We start from the raw sequence: 26,665 nt of genomic DNA, 5'->3' as shown, positions 1-26,665 counted from the left end.
AACATCCCTGGCACATCCCAACCCCTGCATCAAACCCCAGCTGTTCCTGAGGAATGGATCTCCAACTCCTCCCCAGCTTCCTAGCCCCTGTTGTTCTAAGCAATGAACTAAAGCCCAACCCTAGCTCCTGGATTCCAGGTCCCTGGAGTGAAGCAGCATGCTGCCTGCTGCCTCCTGAACCCGCTCTTCAGCAGACACAAAGCTTTTTGCCAGAAAAATGTTCAGCACCACGTGTGAAAAAGCCATCCCAAAATTTATTCTCAAAAATGTCAACAGAAACGCATCAGTAGATACTCAAAACTACAGAGTTCTTTGAAGTCATACATTCACAATGTAGAAATGTGACAACTGGGATGCCTTTTGGGTGGTCTATGTAACAATATCCATTTTACAGTGTAAACAGGTACTGGTATGTTCTTACCCACGAGTCCAGCGGGAAAGGCACAACTCGGCATACAGAGATCATAAGCAAGAATCAGGTGCAACAACATCACACAAACTTTTGGTAAATCTGCATTTTTGGGGCCTTCCACGAGAGACTGGACTTGAAGATCTCCTGCAGTCAACAGCCAGGTTTCTTTCCCTCCTTCAGTCCTTCCACACCAAATGCTCCCTTTGCAGCCTGGTTCAGATCCCACTCCACATCCAGTTCCAGCAGGCGTTCGAGGAATAGTGAAAGGTCAGTCCAGCAACTCCCCAGGTGCTTCCACTAATAATACAACAGGTTTTGGTTTCACATAGTGCATGGAAGCATCTGCTTGGATCTCAGTCATTACAGTGGTCATTATTAGAAAAAATAGACACTACAACTACAAAAGGAAAAAAATGAGGTAGATAACTTAGAATCCAGATGACTATCCCAGCAACCTTCATAAACACACACGGATCATTAATTACCTTTTTGGTGGAATGCAAGCCCACAGACCACCAAAAAAACCTTAATGACCAGAGTAGGAATGCCATCCAAAAACCCACAAAACATTTAACCTAAGTATGAATACTTCATATTTAAATACAGGTTTACACAGACTGATCTCCTAAATTACCCAAACGAAAAATAAAAAATAAAAACTAAAAGTCTCTTGCGAAGGAAACCAGTTCCCATGGCAAATTGCAACAGTCACCTGAGATTCCTTGCAGAGCTTTCAGACCTGACTTCCCAAGGCAAGTCTTCCCTTTCAAGAGGAAACAAAAAAAAAAAAAAAAAAAAAGTATATACATACCCACCCATGCTTGTTTGGGGCTCTTGGTATTGAAATAAAACATCTAGGAAGAACTGCACATCTTTGGAAGCAGGAATTTTGGCACTATACTTGAAGGACTGTCCTAGTAGTAGTATTAAATAAGCAGCAGTCAACAACACAAAGAATTAATTACTTCAGAGCAGTGACTAAAGAAAAACAGCAACTTGCTTTTCATAGAACTTCTGAGGCAAAAAACCAAAGGAATTAAAAAAACAACTTTGTAGTTTTTATAGCAATTATTAAGAAAAAGTACATTCAGAAACCACACAGAGCCAAAAATCCAAACAGAAAAATTCTAAGAGGGTGGCAGACATTCTAGGATATTTACCCGCATCAATAGTTTCCATTTCTCATCAGTAAATAAAAGCTTTTCCATCAACAGTAGGTTGTTCCACTCTATTCAAAACCCCCATTATCACTCTAAACAAAGAGGTAAATATTCTAACCTTTGGAATTTCAAGTTGTAGAAACTTCTGTAAGGCTTGTACACATTAAAGTCACACGTAAGAACTACTTTGCAAGACCCGCATCTTTCCAAATAGAAGGAAATCCTATTCTTTATTAATTACTATTTGCAAAGCAATATCATGATTGTACTCTGGGCAACTCTTACAAAGACAACCATAAAATCATTTGCACGTCAATAGGAAAATAGGAGGCCGAAGTGGAATCTCTTAAAAATATATGTTTGTGTCTATATATATTTGTTCTTCTGTAGGTCAACTCCTCTCGAGTCCTTAGCTGACGGCGATTTTGTTCTCCTCCAGGAAGAGAGGGAACTGGTGTTTTGGCACACTGTCTGCAGCAGCGCCGCCCGCCTTCTCCGCCTCGGCAGCGCCAGCGGGGGCCGGGTCCGCCTTGGCGGCCGGGGCAGAGTTCAGGGGCGAGCCCCCGGCCAGGGGCACGGGCAGGGCGGGCAGGGCCCCGCTCTGGATCACCGAGATCTCGTTGGCCTTCACGGCCAGCCCGTTGCTGAGCACGGCCGCGTACTGGTTCCACACGGCGGGGTCGATGCTCACCGAGGGCGCCACCATCTCCTTGGGGAACATCTCCGACACCTTCTTGGGGTCGTTGCCCAGCAGGGCCATGGGGTTGTCGATGGACAGCCGCCTGCCCCGCCTGGCTGAGTTGTTCCACATGTGGGTTCCTACGTGGACCTTTCGGAGAGGGGGGAAAGCAAAGAGAATCGTTAATTCTGCACCTCCTCCGTGGCGGACCCAAATTCTACTTTGCTCGCAGCCAAGTGGCCCAAAGAAGGCAGGCTTGCTCTGTTGCATTCAGGTAAATATTAAGTTGGGTGGTTCTTGTCAGAGTTCCCTTCCTGGCATGGGTAAGGCACAGTCATTCACTGCCTGACATCACCATGGCTCTCTGCAGTTGGCTGCTAGAGGGCTTGAAGGACTGTGTTTTACACTTGGAATAAGTGCTGTTGGCAAAGACACCCTCTGTCCCCCAAAGAAACCACATTATCTGCTGCAAACAGACCATACTGAAAGAAATACTGGGTAATGCAAAAAACCACCAAGTAATTTGGCAGAGGTTCAGTTAAGCTGAAATCTTCCACACCACATTCTGCTGGTGCTTCCAGCAAGGCACTGCTCACACACTGCAGAGTATTTTCTCTCCCCATCAGCATTTATGCAAGAGGACTGAGAGTTTGAAGAGGTTCTCACAGGGAGGGAGAAGCTTCTGTGCAAGTGAGGGAGCTGAATTCCTCACGGGGCAGATGGATTCATCTGGCAAAAGGACAGACTCACAGCGCTTCTTCAGCGTGTGCTTAGCCACAATCCCCAAGCACTTTGTGCCATCTCAGGATTATCCCAGTTTATCCCTCCTCATCTCACAAAATTTCAAGCGGTGCAGTGTAATGCATTTACTCAGCAGGCAGCATTTTGTAGCAGTCTATGAAATACTTAAGTCTTGACACATCCAAATCCAAATTAAAAAAGAAAGCAATCTGCTTAGTGAGGGCTAAGGCTCCCCTTCAATTCCTAAAGGAAAGTCAAGGACAGCAGCAAAGACCCGCGGGTGATCTCAGTTACACTTACACAAAAAGCTGTGTGGAGAAGCTCAGGAAGGAGACAAGGGTCAAAGTAAGTATTTGAGGAACTAAAAGAAAATCAGTGCTGTCTCAGAGGCAGCTCAAATATTACAAACAGCCTTTCCATCCCTAGCCTTATTCTCACAGACCAAGGAGATGACAGCAGACAGGACGCACCTTCAGGTTCCCTTTGGTGGTGAAGGCTCTCCCACAGATGGTGCAGGCAAAGGGCTTCTCCCCGGTGTGGGTGCGCTCGTGGATCTGCAGGGCGCTGGCAGAGGAGAAGTTCTTCCCACAGGTAGTGCAGATGTGCTGTTTGGCAGGACGGCAGAACTTGGGGCGCGGCACCAGCAGAGGGGTGACCCCAGGGGACAGAGCTGGAGGGCCAATGAAGTGGCCAGTGCTGAGGGGACGATCGCTGGGCAGCTCCATTTTTATCAGGGCTGGTGGGGCTCTGACAAAGGCAGCTGGAATACTGCTTCGACCTGGAAAGAAAGCCAAGGTTATGCTTATCCCAACCTAATTCTGCTTCCAAGCTCAAGCCTGGCTGAGACTCGAGGCCCTGCCTTTGAAGCGGTACGTGCCTGAAGAGCACATCTGCAGAGGCCACCACACTTCCTAGGATAACCCAAAACAAATCAGTTCATCCCTGCGATTGTTGGTGAGCTTATGACACGGAGAGCCTTTCAGGTCAAATTTAGATCAACCTTAACCTCAATGCTACAGAGCCTGAAAACCACACAGAGTATTTTAGGGTTTCCACATCACACTCTTGGGATAAGTAGTTTTCCCTTAAAACACAGATGTGGATTTTTAAAAAACTATAAGGACACGTCAAGTGAGCCCATGAAAGACAGAGAGGGCACAGTCTATATTAATTTTAAGGAGATGACAGCAGTTAAGCTTTTGAATTTTGGACCTGACTTAGTCAGGAAAATTTACAGGGCCTATGCCCTTATGCAAACAGAGGAACAGGAAGAGGGGAAAGCTAAGGAAGTTTGGCTTCCTGTTGGTCCTTTTAGGATTGATTTCCTACTGCCCCACCCCAAATCCCTGCCAGCACTCTGCATTACTCACCATATTCTCCATTTGCAAAGTGTAGCCCAGGCTCTTCCTTGATGACCTTCCGACCGACGTTGCCGTACGTTAAATCCAAAGCTCCGACAACCCCTTCCACTTCTGCAGGAGCGCCCTCAGCACCCTCTGATTTACTCCCCGTGCCCGAATCCTCCTGGTTGTTGAAGGCAGGTGACTTGGACCTGACGCTCTCAGCCTGGCTGTTGGCCGGGGACGGTGCCTGCAGCGAGGCGGCCTCGGAGGCGGCGGGGCTCCTGCCGTTCTGGTAGTCGGCGTCGCCCGCCACCGAGGACGAGTCGTTGGTCAGGCCATCGCTCTCTGCCGAGCCGTTGTCGCTGGACTTCAGACTGCTCTGCCGCTGCAAGCTCAGCGAGGAGGTGACCATCTTCATCTGGTTCTCCAGCGCTGCAACCCCAGAGAAGGCGGCGGCCGCGGCGGGCGACTCTGATTGTGCATCATATGGAGTAGGAGGTTTGGAGGAACTCTGGGGGCCATCCTGAGAGTCCATGTCATCTTCCATGTCTATGCTTTCCACGATCTCCTCTGGGCGACCGACGTCTCCGTTCTTCTCGGGCACGGCAGGATCCGCCTCGGCGCTGTCACAGGGGGGTTCTGGCATCGGGGTGTTGGGGATCTGCCCGCCCATGTGCATGCGGATGTGCTGCTGCAGCACCACGGCGTTTGTAAACTTCTTCTGGCAAATGGGACACGAGTGCTGCATCTTCAACGGGGTGTTGGCCCGGTGGACGCCGTAGTGGGTTTTGAGGTTCCCTTTAGTGGAGAAGGCACGGCCACAGATCTTACACTTGAACGGCCTCTCCCCGGTGTGGGTGCGGTAATGCATCTTCAGCGAGCTCTGGCAGCTCAGCACTCTGTGACAGATCAGGCACTCGTTGGGGTCAGAAGTGGACTTGTCGATGTTTTCAACCAGCTGCTGGAGCTTTGATGTCTCCGAGCCTTGCTCGTTTGACCCACCTACGTGGAAGATGCTCACGCTGCAGGCAGCTTGTGGTGAGCTCAAGCTCTGCTCCGTTCCTGACTCGTGGCCGACCGCCCCCGACGAGGAGGAGCCACCCTCGCTCTCGGGAGAGGGCCTCGACTGCAGCTCACTCGAGAACGTACCAGGCAGAGCCTCCTTGATGCCTGCCAGGCTGGAGATGGCCTGAGGTGCGCCGGTGGCCGCGGAGGTAGGCAGAGTTGTTAGGAGAGGTTTGCTGTCCACAATCAGGTTGGACTCATCCAGTGGCACAGACATCCCGTACGGGATTCCAGTGCTGGTAGGAACATTGTCCAGGTGCTCAGGAACTGGGTAAGGATTCATCTTTATGTGGGGGTACTTGTCTTTGTGACGCTGAAAATGCACTTTGAGGTTTCCTTTGGTGGTGAAGCGGTTCCCACATATGTTACACTTATAGGGCCTTTCCCCGGTGTGGGAGCGGAGGTGGATCTGCAGGGCACTGTCGTTGCCAAAGACCTTCCCACAGAATTTACACTTGTGTTTGAAGAACGGCTCCTCTGCGTTCGGTTTGCTTTCGGACACGCTGATGTTGGGCGGTTTCCCCTTGCCCTTCTTTGAGGAATCCATCACGGACGAGACGGCCGACAGCGGGTTCTGGAAGATGACCGAGCCGGAGGACTGAGGTAGCAAAGGATTTGGGAACTGAGAGATGGAGCCGGGGAGGCCTCGGCTCCCCTCTGGCTTCAGGGGGAAGGAGGAGGAGAGCCCAGCAGCCAGCGAGCTGGCGGCTGCAATGCCAGTGTTAGAATGAGGTAGTTTTCCTTGCTTCAAGGATTCCAGTGATAGGCTCTGGCTCCCAGCTTTCTGTCCGATTAAAGCCACGGCAGCCGAGAGCTGCTGGGACATGTGGGCACCCAGAGCCTTGAGCGGGTCAGTAGCAGCTGCTATGGAGGGGTGCAGGGCGTGGGGAGCCATCATGGCGATCTGGATGCGGATCTGCTCCGTCAGCTGGATCTGCTGGAGCTGCTGCTGCTGCAGGCACACCAGCTGCTCCAGGATCATGGGGATGGCGTTGAACCCGGCTGCCGAGGAGGAGATGGCGTCCGACGTCCGCTGGTTCACGGCCACCTTAGTGCCACGGATGGTCTGCAGGGTCACGTTAGTGTTCGGTACTTTGGGTTTTGGTAGATAGCTTAGGCCGGGAGCCGCAGGCGTCAGGGGGGGTTCTATTTTAAGGTACATTCCTCCTACCGGCTCAGCATCCATTTTTCCTTCTCTCTTTTCCACAGAGGCAGTGCAGCCCTTGGCCTGAATGTCCTTGCGTGTCCTGCCATCCATTCGGTCACTCGGGAAGGTCCCCAGAGGAGCCTCGGAGAAGCTCTCAGGGGGGACTGTTCCCTCGCTGTCATTCATGATTAGAACAGGCGGATTTTTAGTGCAATTTTTCTTATGCTCAAGGAATTCAGAGAGAACAAAGAATTCTGCACAGCATTTCTCACAGATTTTGGTTTCCTCCGTGCGGCACCTTTTGGAACTCATCTCACCATCTCTATCACCTGGGACGTCTTGTGGACTCCCTTAAAATAAAAGAAAGTCACATTATTAATTGCTAGATTTAGACTAAGCATTCGCTATTAAGATCGCTGACTCCACCCGAATTGCAAATTAAAGTACAAGACACTGGAATCAAGTTTGTACATCAATCTGAAGTTCTGCTCTTTGTTTTGATGCCAATTCCTTCACAACCCCAAATAAATCTGCATCTCAGTTTAGTTTACAAGAAAAAAACATATTTTAAAAGGACTCTCACAAGGCTCAATGAAAAAAGATTCATTCCAAATCCCTTTATACAGGTAAAAATCCCCTGGAAGAGTTCTGCAAGGCAGCACCTGCAACGCAGCTTAAAAGGAACACCAGGACAGAGGAGGCAGTGAAGCACTGAGCAAAACCCCACACGTGAGTTATCTGCTGCTTACACTTCAGGTTCTAATTCTTTGTAAACCATCTCTCAGAAATTCATATAAGGTCGTTAACGCAGGAATTCTGAGCAGTTCGTACTGTACCCATCTAAACGAGTTGTGCTGTGCCATTATGAAAGTAATTACAAGCCAAGAGGGCTGACAGCAGCCAAGCAAGGCCAATATTAGCTCTGAAATCCTTTGAAAGCCAACACACCCCCAACAATAATCTCTACATGGACACAGTAGCAAAGAATGATTAAATCCAAAATTCGAACCTCGAGTATGCACCCCCACTGACACTTATGATTATTAAAAACTAATACAAGTAACAAGACCTGCGCACAAAACTACACCAAGGCATTTCCGACCTCGCAGGAGGCCTCCTCCAGCTGTACCCACAGCTCACCCACTTTGGGAAGGGGCAGGGAAAGCCAAGAGTCCAGTCCTGCCCTTCCACCACCAGCACAGCACAGCTCAGACGGAGCAGAATTTGTACACGGACAAAAAAAAAAAAAAAAAAAAAAATTGGGGAAATATCTGAACTGCAAGAGGTTAAGAGAAATTACAACCAAAACAGGATGTTTTTGCTCAGCCTTGCCATCCCTCAAACAACAAACTCCCAGCTCGCTGGAGGTGGGGCAGAGCTCAGGGCAGGAGGGAAAACCTCCCAGCCAGGGGGAGGCAGAAAGGGCTCCGGCAGGATTCCAGCCCCCGTGGGCTGGGACACCCTGGAGCTGCTCGCATTCGGAGGGTGCCAAGGGCTCACAGGAGGGTGTCACCCCTGTCCTGACCCTCCCAGACCGCCCGGCTCCAGCCCCGGGTCCCAGCCACCCCCCGGGTGGGACGAGGTGAAGCTCAGGAGCTTCTTGTGGCTTTGGTTTGTGCAAGGTGTGGCCAACCCACACCTGGGTGTGTCCTGAACGTGGAGGGGACCATGTCCAGGTGACAAGTCGAGCACATTGCCCTGCTTGAGGGAGGATATGGCAACCCTTGTCATTTCTGACCTCAACAGGGGCACTGAGTGTGCTCAACAAAGCAAACTTCAACCGCTGAATGCTGTGTGGCACCAGCTGCATGTGAAAGTTTACTTGTAAAAATAAACATCTGATCAATAACAAAAATTTGCAACTATCAGAGGCCTGTTCTGCTGTGATCTACAGAGCAATAAATCCAAACCTGCACAAGTCCTTGAACAGGGAGGAAGGGAGTTCTAAGCACGGCCAGGATCAAAAATGTTTGGATGCCTCCCATTTAAACAGGGAAAATTAAACACTTCCCCTTCAGCCCAAACAACTCCTGCAAGTGAAAGAAACAAGAATGGCAGCACACATTTCCCATCCCAGATATCATTAAAGCGATGTCTCTAAAGCTGATTAAACTCTAAAAACACACAGAGAAGTACAACTACTGCACAATTCACAACCTGGTCAACCAGGATCAAGAACAGATTAATTTAGACTCGTTTTGCAACACTTTGAGCAGATATACTTGGAAAAAAGGTACCTGGATTAAAAAAAAAGAAATAATCCTCCAGAACTACTCTACACTGACTTGAGAGGTCTTTGACTACTTTCCTGTTTCACAGAACACTAAAATAGAATTTCATAGAATACTACAACATAAAAATCTCTTCCAAATCTTCGAAGTGTTTGGGGCTTTCCCAGTCCCATCCCCCAGGCAGAACAACACTGTTTCACGTCATGAAATAATAAAAAATAACCTCAGCTTTTACTTTTTCCCGTGGCACAGAAGTGTCTGCACCAAACACTGTTGCCCACCCCCAAGCAGATATTCCAGGATAATGTCTAGACAAGTCCTCCAACTTTAACTGCTTCAAAGCATCCAATCATTTATCTCCTTTCCCTTCATAATACTTCTTATTTTTCTACTTCTGCGTTGATAAGATCACACTCAATTCAATGCCCCTTTCCCAATCTCCAGCACAGCCCACGCTCCTCATTTTCGTAATTCTGAGGAGCTCTGGTGACTTTCATGGTTCTGAGCAGCAGCTGCCACCTCAGGGAAAGACTCCAGCACACTGAGGGTCCCTGTGCTGGGCAGCAGAGGGTGGCAGCCCTGCCCTGTCACATATTCTCCTTTCCCTGACAGTGAAGCATTAGCTGCACTCTGAATAAATTCAATTCAGAGCTTGAAACGACTTGCTGCATGACAGATAGAGAAGTTATGCATTATTTTCCCTTTTACCTTAAAGAAGGGGGTTTAGATAAATTCACAAGTAGGACGCTGGGTTATTTTACAGTAGCTGGAATAACAAAGGAGCAACTGACTGATTCTGTAAAAAACACAACAGCTTCTGTGCAAATCACTGCGATTTTTAACTAGCTCCTCTTCCCTGCCCCAAGTGCTGGGATCAGAGCCCCCAGCTGCCCGAGCCCAGCAGCGACCACCGAAATGAAATAACAGCCTGAACTCGTGGTTTCTCATGCCAGGAGGGCAGCTCTGCCCACGAGGATTTACCCAGCACTGCCCTGCCACGAGCACTCCTCTGCACTTCACTCAACCCTCTCCAAAGGCTTCCCAGGGACAGGACTTCTACTGTGGTTTTTTTATCTCCCCACCCCCGAATTTCAGGAATGTTATCTCTCAGCATCTAGTTATCCAATAAGTTAGAAGAATGCAGTAAACCCAGCAGGGGGGTTAGATTGAATCACTGGCAAATGGATGGATAAAATCCACTATTGTGTAGGACAAGGCAGTCATCGACAAGGCAGGCTGATAAAATCCACACTGCTCAAATGATTTTTTTTTTTTAGGAAAGCAGTTAAAGGAGTGAAGTAAATCTGGTCTGATGTGATTTCAAGAAGGGTGCTGCTGGCCTAGCACTCATCTAAGCCATTAGAGACTTTTTCCCTTAACTTTATTTCACTTGAATTGGGATGAAACAGAAGCTTTCCCACCCACTTTTTTTTTATTCAGGAGTTTTGATACCTTTGGTGAGCTTTCTTTCCTCACAGCCTCCATCAGACCGACTACTTTTACTTTAAGGTTAACAAAGACCATGCACCTCCCCGGTTTAAATTAACTCAGGGAGGATTGATTACCACCCCTCCACTCCTCGACACGAACCCTCTGCCATCCGCTCGGCGCTGCTCTCAGGGTCGCGCTTCCCTGATGCTTTTCTCCTTCTCCAAAGGAGAGGGCTTCCAAAAAGTCTAAACTGCCCCAAATCGCCCTTCTCCCACTCTCAAACACCATTTAGCGCATTTTAGCTGTGACAAAATCACTTTTTTGAGTAAGTAAAACGCACCACTGACACCTTGAAGAGATACTCCAAAAGCCTCGATGCTCTCTACCCTGAATTCACCAGCTGCGTTTTTCTACCCAAGAACGAGGCAGAAACGCGTTCCCCCCACAATCAGCATTTCGTGCTTACAGGCTCTCTCAAGGCTTCAAATATTTTATTATCTACTTACTAATTCCCCCTTTGGCCTATCCACAACTTCAAGCGAGATACTGAGCCGAAGACGGAACAAACCACAGCGAACAGGCGCTGGTGAAGAGCAGAGTAAGCGCTAAAAGCCGCGGGGCGAGCGGGGAGCGGAGGCGCTGCCCCCCGAGGGCTCGGAGCCCCCCGGGCCGGGCCGGGCCGCGCTCGGAGCCCCCCGGTGCTCGCTGCCGGGGCCGGTCGGTGGAGGGCACTCACGGCCCGCGCTCCGGCCCCGCCGGGCCACCACCACCCCGGGCGGGGCCACCGCCCCCCGGACCCACCTGAGCTGACAGCGAGCCCCGCACCGCGACCCGCGGCCACGGGGGGGGCTCCGGCTGGCCCCGAGCCCGCGGCCCCCCGAGCCCCCGCCCTGCCCTGCCCGGCCCTACCTGGACCACACTTAACACCCGCGCGGTGTTTAAGAGCGAGCTAAACGGCACAAACCCCGCTGCCAAGGTCAATTGCATGAGAGTCCTAATTGTGAGCCTGACATCAACTTACCACCCACAGCAAGCAGGAGGAGGCAAAGGTTAGAGCAGCAGCTCTGTCAAAACGTCACATGCCGCCGAGCGCGGCGAAAGGGCTCCATCCCCGCTACCAATATAATGCTGCACTTACGTAAAAGGAAAAGCGAGCCGGGCATCGCCCCCCGCCGCCCCCCGGCACCCCCTGCCCCTTGCCGGGGCTGCGGCACCCCGGGCACGGCGGGGATGCTCCCGCACCCGGGGCGGCCAGCCCCGCCAGCAGCTTCGGGCAAACGAAACTAACCTAAGAGAAACCACCGCAAAACTTGGGCTTTCCCTGATCAACCTTTCCTCGTCCAACACGCCTCTCCAGTTCTACAGAGCTCGGCGCGAATCAGAGATATAATTGAAGCAAAACTACGCTAATTTTACTCTGAGGGAAAAAAAAAAAGTTGCAGTTTGATACTGTATTTTTAAGAATGAATCCGATTTTTAATGGCAGCAATCCAGCACAATAGGCATTTTCAAGCCCTTTGTGGAAATGCTAATTTTCAGTATGTAGCATTATTCCCCTGTGACCACCTGCTGATTTTTTGACCTGTTAATGGATCCCCAGGTTCGCGGGACACTTTAACCCGCTGCATTGTTCACAGAGGTGGGTCCCAAATCGCTTTGCGAAAAAAGAGAATACTTGCAAAAAGGGAGATAAGGGCTTGATTTTATTATTACGAGTGTGTGTATCTCCTCGCTAATGCCCCAGACAAATCCCTGCGGAATTTCGACTTTGTTATGCAACTTCATCACTTATTATTTACGGGCACACCTGGAGCGGGGAATATCAGGACTATTTGGGAGATTGGCGGGCGGTCCGAGCCGTCGGAGCCGCAGCCGCGGGTTCATTTCGGAGAGCGGAGATCCCGCAGGACGGGACCTGCCCCGACCCCCCAAATCCACAGCACCCCTCGAGCAGTAGGAGAATCCCCCCAGGCGGGGCCACAGCTTCCCCAGGCCCGCCGGCCTGGGCGGCCGCTGAGAGCTCCGGAGGGATTCCATCCAGGGTTTGGTTGTTAAAATTGAGAACGGGAGGGGGGGAAAGAAAGCCCGAACAACAATAACAAAAAAGCAGCTGGCCATTGCCCCGGAGAGCGCGGTGTGGAGCGATCCTCCCTCCCTCCCTCCCGCACGCCTCCCCCGCCCCAGCGGCCGCATCAGGAGTGATTAACCCTTTTGTTTCAGCGCGGGGCCGGAGGTGCCTTTCCAGCAGCGGGCAGAGATTTACATGTGGAAACATCACCTCCATCCCCCAACCTAACCATATGCACAAAGGAAAACAGTCATGCATTAAACATGGGATTTATTGCCTTCTGGCCAGCATGCTGTTTCTTAAGTCACCATTAACCGGACCCAACAATTGCACATTTCGACTCAAAGAGGAGAAGGGGGAGGAGGGAAAAAAAAATTAAAGAGCCTGAACCTCCCGCGGGCTGGGAATAAGCAGGCTCCCGTAACGTGCATGGGTTTTGATCGGTTCTAGGCACGGAAACAAAACCAGTCCCAAACGCAAGCAAAGATCCAAAAGAAAGTTCTTGGGGGGCACACGGAAAACATTTGGGCACAACAACAGCAAACAACTCGGAACAAACGCTCCCCACCCAGCCGGGACGGGACGTGCCCTCCTCCCGCCGCACTGCGCCCGGGAGCGGGACGGGCACCGCGGGAGCGTCCCGAGCACCGCGGTGAGAGCGGGGGAAGAGCCCCGGCGGGGCCGGGAGCCGCCGGCCCCATAGCCCGGCTCGGGAGATGCTGCTCCGGCAGCCCCGCTCCCGTGGGGGCCGCCAGCGAGTGCCCCCTGCCCTTCCCCTGCCCGCCCACACCACCGGCAGCTCCCGGCCGATTTTGGCCAGAATTTTCTGCTTTTCCCGAAGCGCGGCCCAGGAACGCGAGCTCCCCAAGAGCGGGGAGAGCGATCCGCGGTGCCGAGTCCCCCACGCCGCCCAAATACAAAGCGCTCGCGCACACCCCACATTAGCTCACCGGAGTTATTTTAGGAAGTCGGAAATCAAAGATGGCTGGAGGTCAAGCTACAAAAGGTCCAGGGCGATTGTGATCTCCAACAAAAATAGTCCGAGCGTGGAGGCTTTTCCCCCCGTTTTTGTTTGTTGGGTTTTTTTTTTAAAGCCCCACAAAAATTCTCATCCAACTCCCCACAAAGTGCTAAGCACACCGAGGAAACCCAGCCCGAGCCATTTCCTAGCCCTTCGAAGTTCTCCGTAATTTCTCCCCCTGCTCCCCCCACCCCTTCACCCCCATCCCCCCAATTCCCTCCGCCTCGGGGAGCCTTTGGGGTTCCCCTCCCACGCGGCCGCGGCCCCACGCGGGACCCGGCGGAGGCTCCGCGGGCGCGGGGGGATCGTGCGGGGCATCGCGGGGCAGCGCTGCGCTCCGCAGCCGCCCCAAGCCGAACCCCCCGAAAATAACGAGGAGCCCGTGCCTCGCTCAGCCCGCCGGGGAGTTCGGCCCCCCAAAAAAGCTGGGGCGAGCCGAGGGCCGGCTCGTGGCGGAGCCCGCGGGCGGAAAGGCGCGGGGGATGAAGCACGAGGGTGGAAAAAGCCCCCCGGGAAGCGCCCCTCGCTCCCGCCGCCGCCTCCGCGCATCAGCCGAGCCCGGAGCCGCGGCCGCTCCGCGCCCCCTCTGCGCTCACCACTTGCAGCATCTGGGGGCTGCTCCTCGGAGTTGATGTGCTGGGGCTTCGCCTGCTTCCGTCGCGACATGGTGCACCAGCATCGGGAGCATGCAATAGTAGCAATTATTTTCCTCTTCACAACAAATTCCTAGAGTTGGGAAATTTGGGCGGAATGCGCATGTCAGAGTAATTATTATTATCAATAATGCATTGCGATTTATCATGGGTCCCTGACGGCTGATTGGCCTGAGTCCAAGGGCTCACAGATTATTCAAATCAGCCCCATTGATCCGCGCAGCGGGGCACGCTGGGCCATGTAGTCCCCGCGCCCGGCCCGCCCCGGCGGGCGACAAAGGCGTGAGCCCCCGGGGCCGGGGCAGCCCCGGGCCACCCCCGGTAAACAAACACCGGGCAGCGCGGCTCTCCAGCCTGCACACCGACAGTACCTTTGTTGTCTCACCTGCAGGGTTTATATCGTGTTTTAAAGAGTTTTTCCCCCATTCCCCTAAATCAAGCAGCAGCCCGGGACAATGCTCATTCTTCCCTTTGTCGCTCGATAAGGTGGCAAGGGAAGAGCCCCGAGAGCTACCGGGGCGAGCGCGGGGGCTCGCGGTGGGGCGGGCGGCTGGAGGGGCTTTAAAAGCGGATGCAGACGGAGCGTAATTAGGCTGGTTTGGTTCAGCTGTTTGAGGACTCTAAAGTCTCGCTTTCTGGGAAGCAGGCGAAGCTGAACCAGTAGTATTTTTAAAGTAAAAACGTGAGGCACGTGTGAAAAAGTTGAAGCAGCAGCGCTTTGAGAGTGCTTTCCCACACTAAGTTGGCTGCGTTAATGCGGAGCGGAATAATTTTCATCTTGACTCCCCTGTTCGGCTGCTGGGTTCCATGGGAACGTGAGCCACGCGGAAATCTTCCCCGCGAGCCCCAGCCGGGTGGCCCCGGCGCTGGGTGGCACATTGGGGACGGTCCGTGTGGCTGGAGGTGGCTGCAGGACCCGGCTCAGCTGAGCCTGGCACTCAATTGTGCTGCAAAGCCCCCGAGTGTCACAGCAGAGTCACCCCAGCCCCTCCGACCCCCCCCCGCCCCGAAGTCACACTGATCTCGCCAAAGCAAAAATGTGAGGATCCTTGAATGTGTGGAGATGTGGACTGCACATCTCCAGAAACTGCAAACCCTCCAAACAACTCCAGAAACTACAAAAACTCCAAACACTGCAAAATCTCAGTGGGACCCGATTGCTTTTTGATTTAATGTAGAACAGCACGCCCCAGGTCTGTCTGTGAGAAATGAAGTGCTTTGCTGGAAAAGACTGGAGAGATATTTATTTGATGAAGAGATGATGATGTTGATTTGGAGGAGGAGGACGTGAGATAAGGGCTCAGGAGAGCCAGGTCCAGCTGAAGGCACACTCGGGGTGTACTTGCCATGGCATTCATCAGCAAGCCCTGGAGCAGGGTCCGTGCCTCAGTTTCCTCCTGTGCAGGGAGGGCTCAGCTCAGGGAGGGCTCAGCTCAGCGCTGCTGTGCGAGCAGCACCCGCCCCAGGGCATGGGGCGGTGCACAAGGGTGGTGCACGCTGGAAACCCCAAATCTGACTCGCCAGCAGGAGGGAGGAAGCGATGGCACCTCGGGCAGACACACAGCTGCCACAGGACATTGCACAACCCCAGGGGCTCCTTCCACCTGGTTCTTCACTGGCACTTTTACCCTGCAAAACCCCCGGGGGCTGTACAACATTTACTCTGTACCAAAATTTGTGCTCGTGCACAGTCATGCCAAGTACTGGTCAGGGTTTTTTTTATTTTGGGGGTGCTTGAGGAGGGGGGACCTGGATAGGACAGGCGTGAAATCTCTTACTGTTGTAGATGGAGGTGAGCAGTGCATCCTGATCTAATTAGCTCTGTATCCTCTGGGGCTTGGTTTTGTTTTTACAGCGTCCCATAAGGGGGTTTTATTTAGCTAAGGATAACACAAATCTTGCAGAGCAGAAGGTGTCACCCTCCTCCTTGGACAACTACTGAACATGGAGGTCAGGGGACAAATGTTGGTATCCTGGCCACTTCTTCTGCAAGTAAAAAATGGTTTTAAACCCCCATTCCTGGTGCGTTTTAATGAGCGTTTGGGCACATTAAGTCAAGAGAAACTCTGCATTTACTAATATGAAATGGGAGAGATTAACAGGTATTTGAAATCGCTGACCATTTTAATCTGGTGTTTACTCCACCCCCACCTTGCCCAAAGAGCTTCTCTATATTTGTTTGTTTAACCAACAGTTTGAAATGCTCTTTGTTCCCAAAGTGTGTCCTGAGGAAATAGACTGTTAAACAGGATTGATACCAATCGATCCACAGATAGATACTCACATTGATGAATCCTCTCCTTTTACACTTGATATGCTCAGTATGACCAACAGATTTTCAGTTATTACACGGAAAGCTCCCAAGCCACACCACTGAATTTATTAAACCACGCTGGTTTATGTATCCAGCTGAGAGACTGACAGCCCTGTACAGTAGATCCATACTTAAAATAGACAACTCCTGTGGAGCATTTGTACTGAATTTAAAGGAATATATTATATGAAATCAATAGAAGTTTGGGTATTGATTTCACAGGACTGCGATTTCACTCAGCACGGCTCTAAAACACGGATAAAATAGAATGCATGGGAAACATTAGTTTAAAATGAAAATGTAAAAGTTGCTGTATTTAAGGCTGGGAAGACAGCACAAGTAGGTGAAAGAGCACAAAGAAAGTGAAAAATACGGGGAGGAAGAGGAAGAATGTGACCAAGGGAAAGCTGTCCTGATTGTATTTTTCTGGGAAGGTGTTCCCAGCCAGTGGTGGTTATAAATAGGCTGCCCTGGCTGATTACATCATGTGCAAAAGGCATTTTGCTTGGCTTTAGCACGATCATATGGATTAGCATGATTACGGCTCCTGGATTTGAAAAATAGCAGGCTTCCTTTTCGGGCTTGACGTTTTATTTATTTTTTTAAGAAAAGTGCAGAGGAACAATCTTCTACCACCAAGGGAGCTGCGGCAGCGTCCCTGGCAGGCGAATTTCCAGGAGCAGCTCGTGGTGATAACAGGAGCTGCTTGAACGCCCTGCCCCAGCAGCACGTGGAGCTCCTGCCACCAGGAACTCGCCAGCAGCTGGCTCTGCCCAGCCCTGGAAATTCCTGTCCTCTGGAACGGTGCTGCAAATTGGTTACATCCATGGAAAAACCGGATTGGGGTGTTTGCTGAAGATGTGTGTATTGTGTGTATCTCCCTGTGCTCACTCACTACCTCCCACCAAGGGAAAGGACATGGCCTCAAATCCTGCCTCATCTCCTCTGAGCAGCTCCGTTTCTTGCTGGGAAGAACACACAAGTTTCAAACTTGAGTCTTTCTTTATGAGTTCAGCATCCAAATGTAGCTGAAAATGTCTTTTCCTGTGTTACCTACGTCTCTACAGCCTGGGGAGCCCAAAAGGAGGAAGGTCTCTGAGGCACAGCAGTTCCCTTGGCTGGGGTGTTCCTGCCCTGCTCCTGGCTGCAGCTCCTGCCAGACAAAGCTCCCAGAGCCTCCCAGGGCTCCTCTCCAGTGCCCGGGAGGCACCGGGGAAGTTCCCCGTTGGAACACGCCAAGGGAGCTGCAGGGTTGCTGATATGAAGTTGTCCATGGCTCTGCAGGCAATGTAAATCAGGGTGATTAGCATTCATGGTTGGGCCAGTTAATCAAGATTGAGTGCAGACTCAGTCAGACATTCAAATTCAGAGGCAGTTCATAAGGGTGTTAAACTGAGTGTTGGCAGGGGCAGGGACTCCTCCAGAGCAGACTCTATCCCAGTCCAAACCCAGGAGACTCCTCCTTAAACACCTTTTATGCCATTATAACTATGATAATGGAGGGACTTTTTTCTCCTGTATAGCAAAATAAAGGTTATGTTTTCCCTCAGCCCATCCTCCATCTTCCTTTTTAGAAGCTGCTGAGCACCTCGGCCAAACCTGATCACAGGGGAGAAGTTCTGAAGACGTGAGTTTGTGTTCACTGTGTGACAATCACCCCCTGGAGAGAGAAGAAATTTCCAAATTAATGTGGTCATTGGAAGCAGAATTCGGGTTCAGAGCTTACCCAGACAGCAGCCAGCGAGGCCGAGGCACCAGAGTGGGACAGAGCAGGGGGAGAAGGATGGAGAGCAGTACTCAGCAGCCTCAGGGAACAGCTCCCTGCTCTGCCTGTGGGGCTTGGGGTCCAGCTGCAGGTAATGGCACAGCATTGCTGAAAGAGGAGGAGCAGCTTCCACGAGGGAATTAAAGTTAATGCACACAGACTAAGCTGCCACCCGGCCATGCTCCTGGTTTGAAATGTCATTTCAGGCCCAAATAATCACGGGGCACCCTGGGCATTACTAACCTTCAGGCCACCCTTAGAAACTTTCCTTCCAAGCTCAGCTCTCCCCCACAAGGGAAGGGAATAACGCAGGAACTGGAAGTTTTTGAAAGACCCACCAAGGAGCTGCCAGCCAGGAGGAATGAGAGGCATGTGGGTTAGGCAGGTAAACAAACAAATCTCTGGGTGTTTGTTAAAATGTGTTTCACCTGCACAGGAGTAAACTTTATCAGCTCTGATTTCTCAGTGTCCTTGTGCAATGCCTTGTATTAGGTGTCAGATGCCATCTGAGAGCAAGAGGTCCAGCTTTCCCCAGGAGTACCAGTATTTTTCAGAATGGGTTACCTGGCTGTGAAGTGAATAACATCCCCCCTCCTCTGCAGTATTTGTTCAATTTCAAACCCTTACTTGCTTCTGAATAAACCTAAGATCAGAGGTAGGTGTAACTTGGCTTTGTCTGCTGTGTTCTTTGAATTTCATGGCCCAGTGATACATCAGGGAGAGTAACAGGAATCCTGTGAGATCCCTTCCTCCCAGACAGGGTACACAAACCCTTTCTTTAGCACTGGGCTGTAATGGAGCCTAGGGAGATGTCTCATTATTCCCCCTTTTTGCAGCAGTGGTGTGAGGGTGCACCAGGGCTGCCACAGCCTGTGCTCAATCCCCTGCCTGCCTTGGAACTGGATTATGAGGCTTTTTTGGAATACCAAGCAATATCTGAATGTGCCAGTGAAATACTGAAGCAGATGGCAATGAAAACACAAGTTAGTGGGGAGCAAATGAGGACCCCCTCCCCCTGTGTCCCTGCCTCAGGTTCTGGGGCAGTGCTGCTCCCAAATCCATTTGCTGTCACACTTTGTGTAATCCCAAAAATCAGCTGGTGAAAGGCACCTGGAGCACGCTGCCTGTCCTGGCAAAGGGCTGAGCTGGGGTCCAGCTCTGAGTTCTGGTGCTTGCAGAGAAAATCCTCTGTGTGGGGATGACTTGAAACAGCAGCTCGAGAGAGAATTATCAATTTCCTTGCTCGTGTCAGCAGAGCACCAGGATCGAAACTGAATTATTTTCAGATGTCAAAATACCACTTAGCAGGGGGCTTTTACTTAGTAAAATTAGCTTTCATTTTCTGCTTTTATGACTATGATTAATAACATTTTTTTGAATGTGGTAGACCTAATTCCATTTCTTTGCTACAGCAGTTTTTCCAATTACTTTTATCAGTTATATCCCAGTCCTAAATTTGGCTGCTTTCCATATGGGTGAATTTGGTTCTTGCCACACTTGGAGAAGGACTGGCAACCAATTGTGAGTGGAGATTCAGAGCAGGTTTGGGAGGTGCCATCTGCTCTTTGATAACTCAGCTTCTAGTTAAAAAAAAAGAAAAATCTTATCACCAACTAAAAAATCCCCAAGCTCCTTGTCTTCAACTGTTGTGGCTGGAAGTCAACAGGAAAACACCCAACCCAAAACATCAACATTTAAAAGCACAGATAGAAACGAACACACAACTCTCCAAATAAAAGCTGTCAGAAAAAAGGACACAAATGGATGAGTTGTTTTTTTATGAAATCTTAGCTTGGGATGATGACTTGAACACCTCAAATGATCAAATTTAGTGCTCTACTCTTTATGCCAGCAGTGAGGGGGAAATGCAGGGGACAGGACAGAATGATCTCTTTCCTGCACCTGCATCATTGACAGTGTTGTCCTCTTCTCACAACTGATAGGTCTGGCACCAAGAGCAGGGTGTGGCAGCAGCTCATCCCTCCCTTCTCCCCATTCCCTACAGGCCATTTCTTGTCCAGCACTCAGAGCTGGTGCTGAGCTCTGCCTGCCATCACTGTCTCCAGAACCTGATTCCAGAGCATCATCTCCAGCTTGAGGACATTGCCAATGCCACCCTCTTCCATGAACTGAGGGGGTTTCTCTGAATTTTCAGAGGTGCCACAGCAGAAGGAGCCCCCTGAAGCTGAGATGACACTTTTAATATCGTTTGATATCTCTACTCAGGCTGGGCACAGCTGAGTGTATCAGCTCCTCTGAGTGCCTTGGGGAGCTCTTGGGGTGACAGGGAGGGTGGCTTTGTGGCACCCCTGGCTGCCCAGCTGTGCCAGGGTGAGCAGGGAAGGTGCCAGGCAGCTGCAAGGCTCCAAGGGGATGCCCTGGTGGCTCCCCCTCTGTGGGGGGAGCTGGGATGAGGAATTCAGGAGGAAGAAAAGAATCAGCCAAAGCTGAATCAGCTGTACTTGGCTCAGAACAAAAGTACTTTTGAAGGCCCTTCATAATGACACTCTTGGCAGGGATGTGGCTGCAAGGAGAGCTGGTGCAGGGCTTGGATTCAAGGAGGACAAACCCATTTCCATTGCCAACCTCCCACTTTTCAGCTAGTTGTGCCTTGTAACTTGGTTATCCCTGTGAACAGCTACATTTTAATGTAGTTATGTTAGCTAAGGTCCAGTCTACTCCACAGACTGTAACTAGATTAAGAGGCAGATCAGCTATAATTGGAGTCCCTGATTGAATTAGATTGGGATTACAAATATAATTGGATACTCCCCTATTTGAGACACTTCAAAGGAAATATATCTTCGGAGCATGAAAGCTGAAAAATCAACAAACCTTTGGGAATCCTTGAGCCTGTTTCCTGTGGGGACAGCAGCTCCAGAAAGATATTTTTTAACAGACAGTTCACTCATAAAACCCTAAATCAGATTCCAGCCTTACGTTCAAGTCGAAGGCAAGGTGACCTTGCCACTTTTTAATCTTGTGGTAGTGGTACAGGCAGATGAGGCTAAAACTGTGCCTGAAAGAAGCTTTAAAACCCAGTAACAAGTCCTAAGTATGGACTAATAGGTCTCGGGTTTTATTTGGGGTAGATGCAGGAGCCAGGGCTGAAGGAAAGAACCCCTTTGGCTGATGTGGCTTCTGCAGAATTTCCATTTGAAAGGGGCCCTTGGGTGAACAATAATCTCAGCGCTTGACACCTTGCAGCGCGTCAAGGACAAAAGCTGAATACGTTTTTGGTTTTTTTATATGATATCTTTTCCTGTTTGTGGCCTTCAGTCTGTCTCCCCTGTGAGCCCCAGCCAGTGGGTAAGTAGGTCACACCGTGAGCAGGCTGATGACAGCAACAGCAGGCTGACAGAAAAACCTCCTGAGCACAGTTTGGGGAGAAAACCAGAACTCTGGCTGCCTCTGCAGGGAGCAGCCTTGAGACGGAAGGAAATCACAGCTCCACCCTCCACTGCCCGGCCCTGGTTCAGGTGAGCCTCCCTGGAGACCCCAGCACTCCTGGGAGGATGCTCCAGCCTGGTCCAGGCACAAACCACTCCAGCTCACATCTCACCTCCTTCCACCTCCCAATCCAGGCTTCCCCAAGGCCCCAGACACCCAGTTTTATAAATTGTTATTGAGAGGTGTTTTCAGGGGGAACACCCGGCCTGGGCTGTTCTTTTTGCTGTTTGTTCTTTTTTGGATGTTCCCTTTCTTCACCTTCTCCTCGCACAGGAATTTGGCACTCACAGAAGGAGCTCTGCCCAGCTCAGCCCTGAGCTCTCAAAGTGCCTTCCACACATGGAATATGGGTTAAAAACAGAAAACAGCCTCAGCAGAGCACAATCCCCTGACCTGTTCCTCACAACACTCAGTCCTGGCTCTCCCCACCAAAACTCAGGAGCAGCAAAGCCCCTCCACAGGACACTGGGATAGCAGTTCATAAATTGTAACCCCCACACTCTTGCTGATGAATTGTTAACAACATCCCTGTTTAAAAGTGCCAGGACAGACTGGGTCCTGATTTATTATTTTTTTTTGCCATCCCACATTAGGTATTTTTAGGCAAAAAGACAAATGCATTAAAGTAATTCTGTGGCCCAAAGTGAGACCTGTGACCATGAAAAAAAAAGGAGATTTGGGACTCTTGGCTCCTTTGTGTAACAGATCACGGGTATCTGGGAGAGGTTTTGTTTATACACCATTTGTATACACAAGATTTATGCTTGCAATTAAGTTTCAGTGTAAATTGGCCTGGCCTGGGTGTCTGTTTAATTGCAGGTGCAAATCAAGTTGGTAACACATCTCCTCTGCCCCTTCAGATCTGGGATCAGCTCACACCTGAGCTCCCAAAATCCGAGGGGAGATTTACAGATGGCAGAAAGCCTCACAGAAAGATCTGAGCTCTTACCTGTGAATGGGCCCTTGCACGCTTTAATTAAAGAGGTTTTTCCACAAGAAGCTGCCCTTGTTGGGTTGGGGCTCACAAATGCACTCAGTTTTGCACATCAAGAGAGTAAATCGTCTCCAAACATTGATGTATGATGAAACTATTGATCCGGCCGAGCAGGTATCATCCTTGTAGCTGAGACTTTCCAATTTCCAAGGCCGGTGTTGTGTGACATCTTTAGCATGAGCCATCTTTATCTCGGTGCTGGTTAATTGGGAGGGCTCAGGTTTCCTCCGGAGCCAGCCATCCCGGGTGGGGGTTGCTGCCTTTCGGGACATCAGGAATTTGGGCTCCAGGAACAATTCTTTTCAAACTTTTCTTTTCATCTCCAAGATTGACTTGGAAATTTCCAGGGAGGGAAGGGAGAATGGCTGGGGTGGAAGCACCGAAGAGATTGGCAGTCACCTTGTGTGTGTGAAGGGTGAGCAAAGAGAGGAAGAAAATGCAATTTCCTTTATTTACCAACCTTGCTCCATTCCCGGTCTTGTACGACTTGGCAACAATGTATTGATTTTTCAGGAGTTTCTTCTTACAATTACGAAAGAAAACGAAATTACTGATTGGGGAGGGAAACTTCTTTGTTCTGTTTTGTAAAAGAACCGGGGAGTTTTGTGTGTTCGGAAGAAATAGAAATGCATTAAAAGATGAAAAAGGGAAGGAAGAAGATGATGCCACAGAAATCAATACAGAGAATTAGGTGAAATAGAACACCTTGTATGTTCTTCAGAAAATCATTTTCCATACACTAAATACATTTGCAGACTTGTTTCCTACAAACCTTTCCAAGTTGTTATTGGAGTATGAAGCCACAAATTTTAAATGGCTGAAAAATACTTATTCTTTTCTGGGGGTGGAGAAAGCAAAAGACTGGGAAGCACTTGGGCTTTCAGAGACCAGAGGAGGTCATCTCAAGAAATGCACAGATTTCATCCTCCTACAGCAGCATAAAGGTATTGCCTGGGCTGGAGGGGCTGATCAAGGTGTGGGGAGTTACCTGCAGGTGAGCTGAGAAAGAACTCGAGGTGGAACATCCTCATCACCCCCTCTGAACACCCAGGGCTGGCTCTGGCTTTAAAGGGAGTGAGTCAGTGTCTGACCTCAGATGAGAAATGGTGAAATCAAGGAGCCTGAATTTTGGGTGGAATCAAGGCAGAGGAGTGTGAATTTTGGGTGGAATCAAGGCAGAGGAGTGGGAATTTTGGGTGGAATCAAGGCAGAGGAGTGTGAATTTGGGGTGGAATCAAGGCAGAGGAGTGGGAATTTGGGGTGGAATCAAGGCAGAGGAGTGGGAATTTTGGGTGCTAGTGCCACTGGCAGAAATGGAACCACAGCAGCCCCATCCCCTCAGCCTGCCCCTGGGTTTTATTCTGGGCCCTGGGTGTGCTCAGGGCTATTAAACCAGAACGTGGCAAAGCCCAGGAGGCCCAGCCAGGAGCCCTGATGATGATGATGAAGTTACAGGTTGGGGTGAGCCAAATTCCTGCTTCCAGCTGGAGGTGGGCACAGGAAGGATGGTGGCAGCAAGGCTTGGGCAGGGTTCTGAGCCCACAGAGGCAAACCCCCCAGTTCAGCTCAGTGGCTCTGGAGCAGCAGCACCAACAGCATCATGGCCAAAGCAGCCCGTGCTCCCACCTCACTTTTGTTCTTTTTGTGCTGCACTGGCTGAAAAATAACCCAGTTAAAAAGAAAACAAATACAAAAAAAAAAAAAAGCTACAGGCTCAGCTGGGTCATTTCCTCAGCCCACAGCCACAAAAAGTGTGTGTGGGTCCCTCCAGGGAGGGGGGGAGGCTGCACATGGGGATGAGCCCCAGAGCTGTCCAGCTGGGCTCAGCCCTGGTTCATCAGGAACATTTCTGCTCCTGAAAAGAGTCTGTGGGTCTTTTTGCCCCCAGTGTAACTTCACCTCTAGGAAAGGGGAAATTAGTCTGCAATTATGTAATTATCAGCCACCCTGAAGCTCAATTAATGCATTTTGTGGCTCTTCCGGGGAAGGGCCAGTCTGCTGGGTGTAAATGTGAACCCAGGGATTTCTCCTGCAGCTTTGCCTGCCTCTGTCTGTCCCAGCAGTAAGGGAGTGCTGCCCAAAGCAGGCTGAGTTCAGGGCAGGGTTTGCCTCTGCAGCCCCTGCCTGTGTCAGCAGAGCTGCTGCAGCTCGGGAATGCTGCTGGAACAGCCAGGGCAGGGCACACACAGCCAGCCCTGCAAGGAATGCAGGGGTGCATCTCCGGGGCCAGGCTGCATTCACCTCCCCAGGGGCTGCACAGCACAGCAGAACTCCTAAAATCCCCTAAAATCCCCTAAAATCCCCTAAAATCCCCCTCTCCCTGCTCGGCACTGGAGCACTGTGGGTGCTCCCCAGGGTGAAGCAGCTTTTCCAGTCCTGAGGTGTCTGCAGAGCTGGGCAGGGGCAGTGACACCAAAATAAGGTTTGGTCTAGAAAGAGAACGTAGTGATGCCTTGACATTTGGTGTAACAGGGCAAGGCTGGATCCTGCCCCTGGGTTTCCTGTCCCAAGGGCTGTTTGCAGCCTCCCCTGCTTTGCCAGCTGCCAGCCTGGCCAGGGAATGCCAGAGCCATGCAGGAGGGAGAGGACAGAGGAATCCATCAATTCACCTTTCCACACTTACTGGGTCCCGAGGAGTGGGGTGTCCAGCTCAGCTCTTGTTCTGCAGCCAGGGAACAGCATCTTCTCCCAGCCCCATCCTCCGAGGCTTGGCTCCTTCCCCAGCAGAGCCAGAGCCCTCCTGGGCTGGCTGGGGGTGCCAGGGCTCTCCTGGGCTGGCTGGGCTGGCCCTGCTGGGATGGATGGGGGTGCTGAGGGGTGATGGGGAACACCTGAGCCTCTGGCCCCACGGTGCTGTTACCCACCAGCTCCTTTGTGCCTTCTGCCTTCAACATTTACTCCAAGAAAAATGGATTTTATTTCATAGAACTGTCCATAGTAGGTATCCCTTTTAGCAGTGGGAGGGCAGCCCCACTTTGGACAGCAGCACGGAGTCTCCTGAGTTTAAAGGACCCCCAAGGAGCACCGAGCCCAAGTCCTGGCCCTGCAGACACCCCAGCAACCCCCCGAGGGTGCTGTCCAGGTGATGATCCTTGAACTCTTGCCTTGCTCTTGAAAACCAAACCTTACCTGTGATTTTGCTCTCTGTGAAATATGATGGAAGCTCCATCCATGTGTGCTCCAACCCAAGGAAAAAGGGCTTTAATTCACAGTGGGAGGGGCTGTTTTTGCAAAGTTCCATGATTTTGGGGCTCTACAGTTGCAGAGGCAGCTGATGGTGATTCTGAAGATGAATGAGGATTATTCAGAGCCCCAGTGCTCATATCCAGCAGGTTCTTGACACAAACTCTTTGGTTTCAGGTTTCCAGCTCCCACGATAGTTGAGGTTTCATTTAGAACTGGAGTTCCTGGAGAAACAAATGCTTGTAAGAGAAGCCTTTCTTCTGCAGATCTCAAAAGTTATCTTAAAATGCAGGATAATAAAGAAGAGCTTGAAAATGTGGGGTCTTGGTGGGGTTCATCCTAAGGTCATAAACCCTCAGAAAGTAAACAGAACATTTTTAGTATACATGTTTCTAGTATATAGATATTCCCAGTATTTATATATAACCTCTGTGTGTGTATATATATTTACTTATATGTATTAAAGTCTCAGATAGCTTTCAGGTAATTTTGGAGCTTTGGGGGATCATTTAAGCTAATATCTGGCAGTGTGTGTATGCCTGTGCTCTATAGGGATTTTTTCCTCCTAGGACTATGAGCATAATGCTGTGTTTATCTCTTGTGTGGAATTTATTCACTAAACTCAGTGAATATTCAGCTTTCCTGATATTATCAATGACAGGTGAATAAAACAGGCAGGAAATCACATTTCAGCCTGCTGGAACCTGAGCCCCAGCCCCTTTCTGGTTTTAGTCTGACCATCACAGCAGGTGAGTGGTGGAGAAAGGGAAATGTTCTGGTGCTGGGGAAGGAGCCCAGATCCATGGCTCCTGTGACCCCTCCCTCAGGCACAGAGATCCCTCAGCAAGGCTCAGCCTAACGCAGTGGGCACATCCCCAGTGGGCCTACAGCCATGAAACAGATTTGCCCAACTGCCTTTGATTCATGATATTTATGAGTTTAAAAAGCACCTGCAATATTTATTTATTTTCTTTATTTCCCCCCTCAGGAAAGAATGGCCATAAATAA

The 26,665-nt window shown here is 50.5% G+C and overlaps 1 protein-coding gene across 1 annotated transcript; it reads right to left on the bottom strand.

The window, feature by feature from the left end:
- Nucleotides 1-234: 234 nt before the first annotated feature.
- Nucleotides 235-14,088, bottom strand: SALL4 (spalt like transcription factor 4). The gene is made up of 4 exons (XM_059862690.1): nt 13,895-14,088; nt 4,363-6,897; nt 3,463-3,770; nt 235-2,401 (listed from the first exon to the last, which is right to left on the bottom strand). The coding sequence occupies exons 1-4, from the start codon at nt 13,962-13,964 to the stop codon at nt 1,982-1,984; spliced, it is 3,333 nt and encodes a 1,110-aa protein (XP_059718673.1). The 5' UTR covers nt 13,965-14,088; the 3' UTR covers nt 235-1,981.
- Between the last annotated feature and the right edge of the window lie 12,577 nt (nt 14,089-26,665).

The sequence above is a fragment of the Haemorhous mexicanus genome, chromosome 18, assembly GCF_027477595.1.
Source record: "Haemorhous mexicanus isolate bHaeMex1 chromosome 18, bHaeMex1.pri, whole genome shotgun sequence".
NCBI lineage: Eukaryota > Metazoa > Chordata > Aves > Passeriformes > Fringillidae > Haemorhous > Haemorhous mexicanus.
The sequence above is the reverse complement of the archived record's forward strand: the minus strand, read 5'-3'. Positions and strand labels throughout refer to the sequence as shown.

What these genes read in the sequence shown, in the direction of transcription:
- SALL4 (XM_059862690.1), bottom strand. Translation starts at nt 13,964, where the DNA reads ATGTCGCGACGGAAGCAGGCGAAGCCCCAGCACATCAACTCCGAGGAG. An exon ending in CTTTGCAAATGGAGAATATG is followed by an intron (nt 3,771 to 4,362) that starts GTGAGTAATGCA and finishes CTTTCTTTCCAG; the next exon opens with GTCGAAGCAGTATTCCAGCT. An exon ending in CCACCAAAGGGAACCTGAAG is followed by an intron (nt 2,402 to 3,462) that starts GTGCGTCCTGTC and finishes CCTCTCCGAAAG; the next exon opens with GTCCACGTAGGAACCCACAT.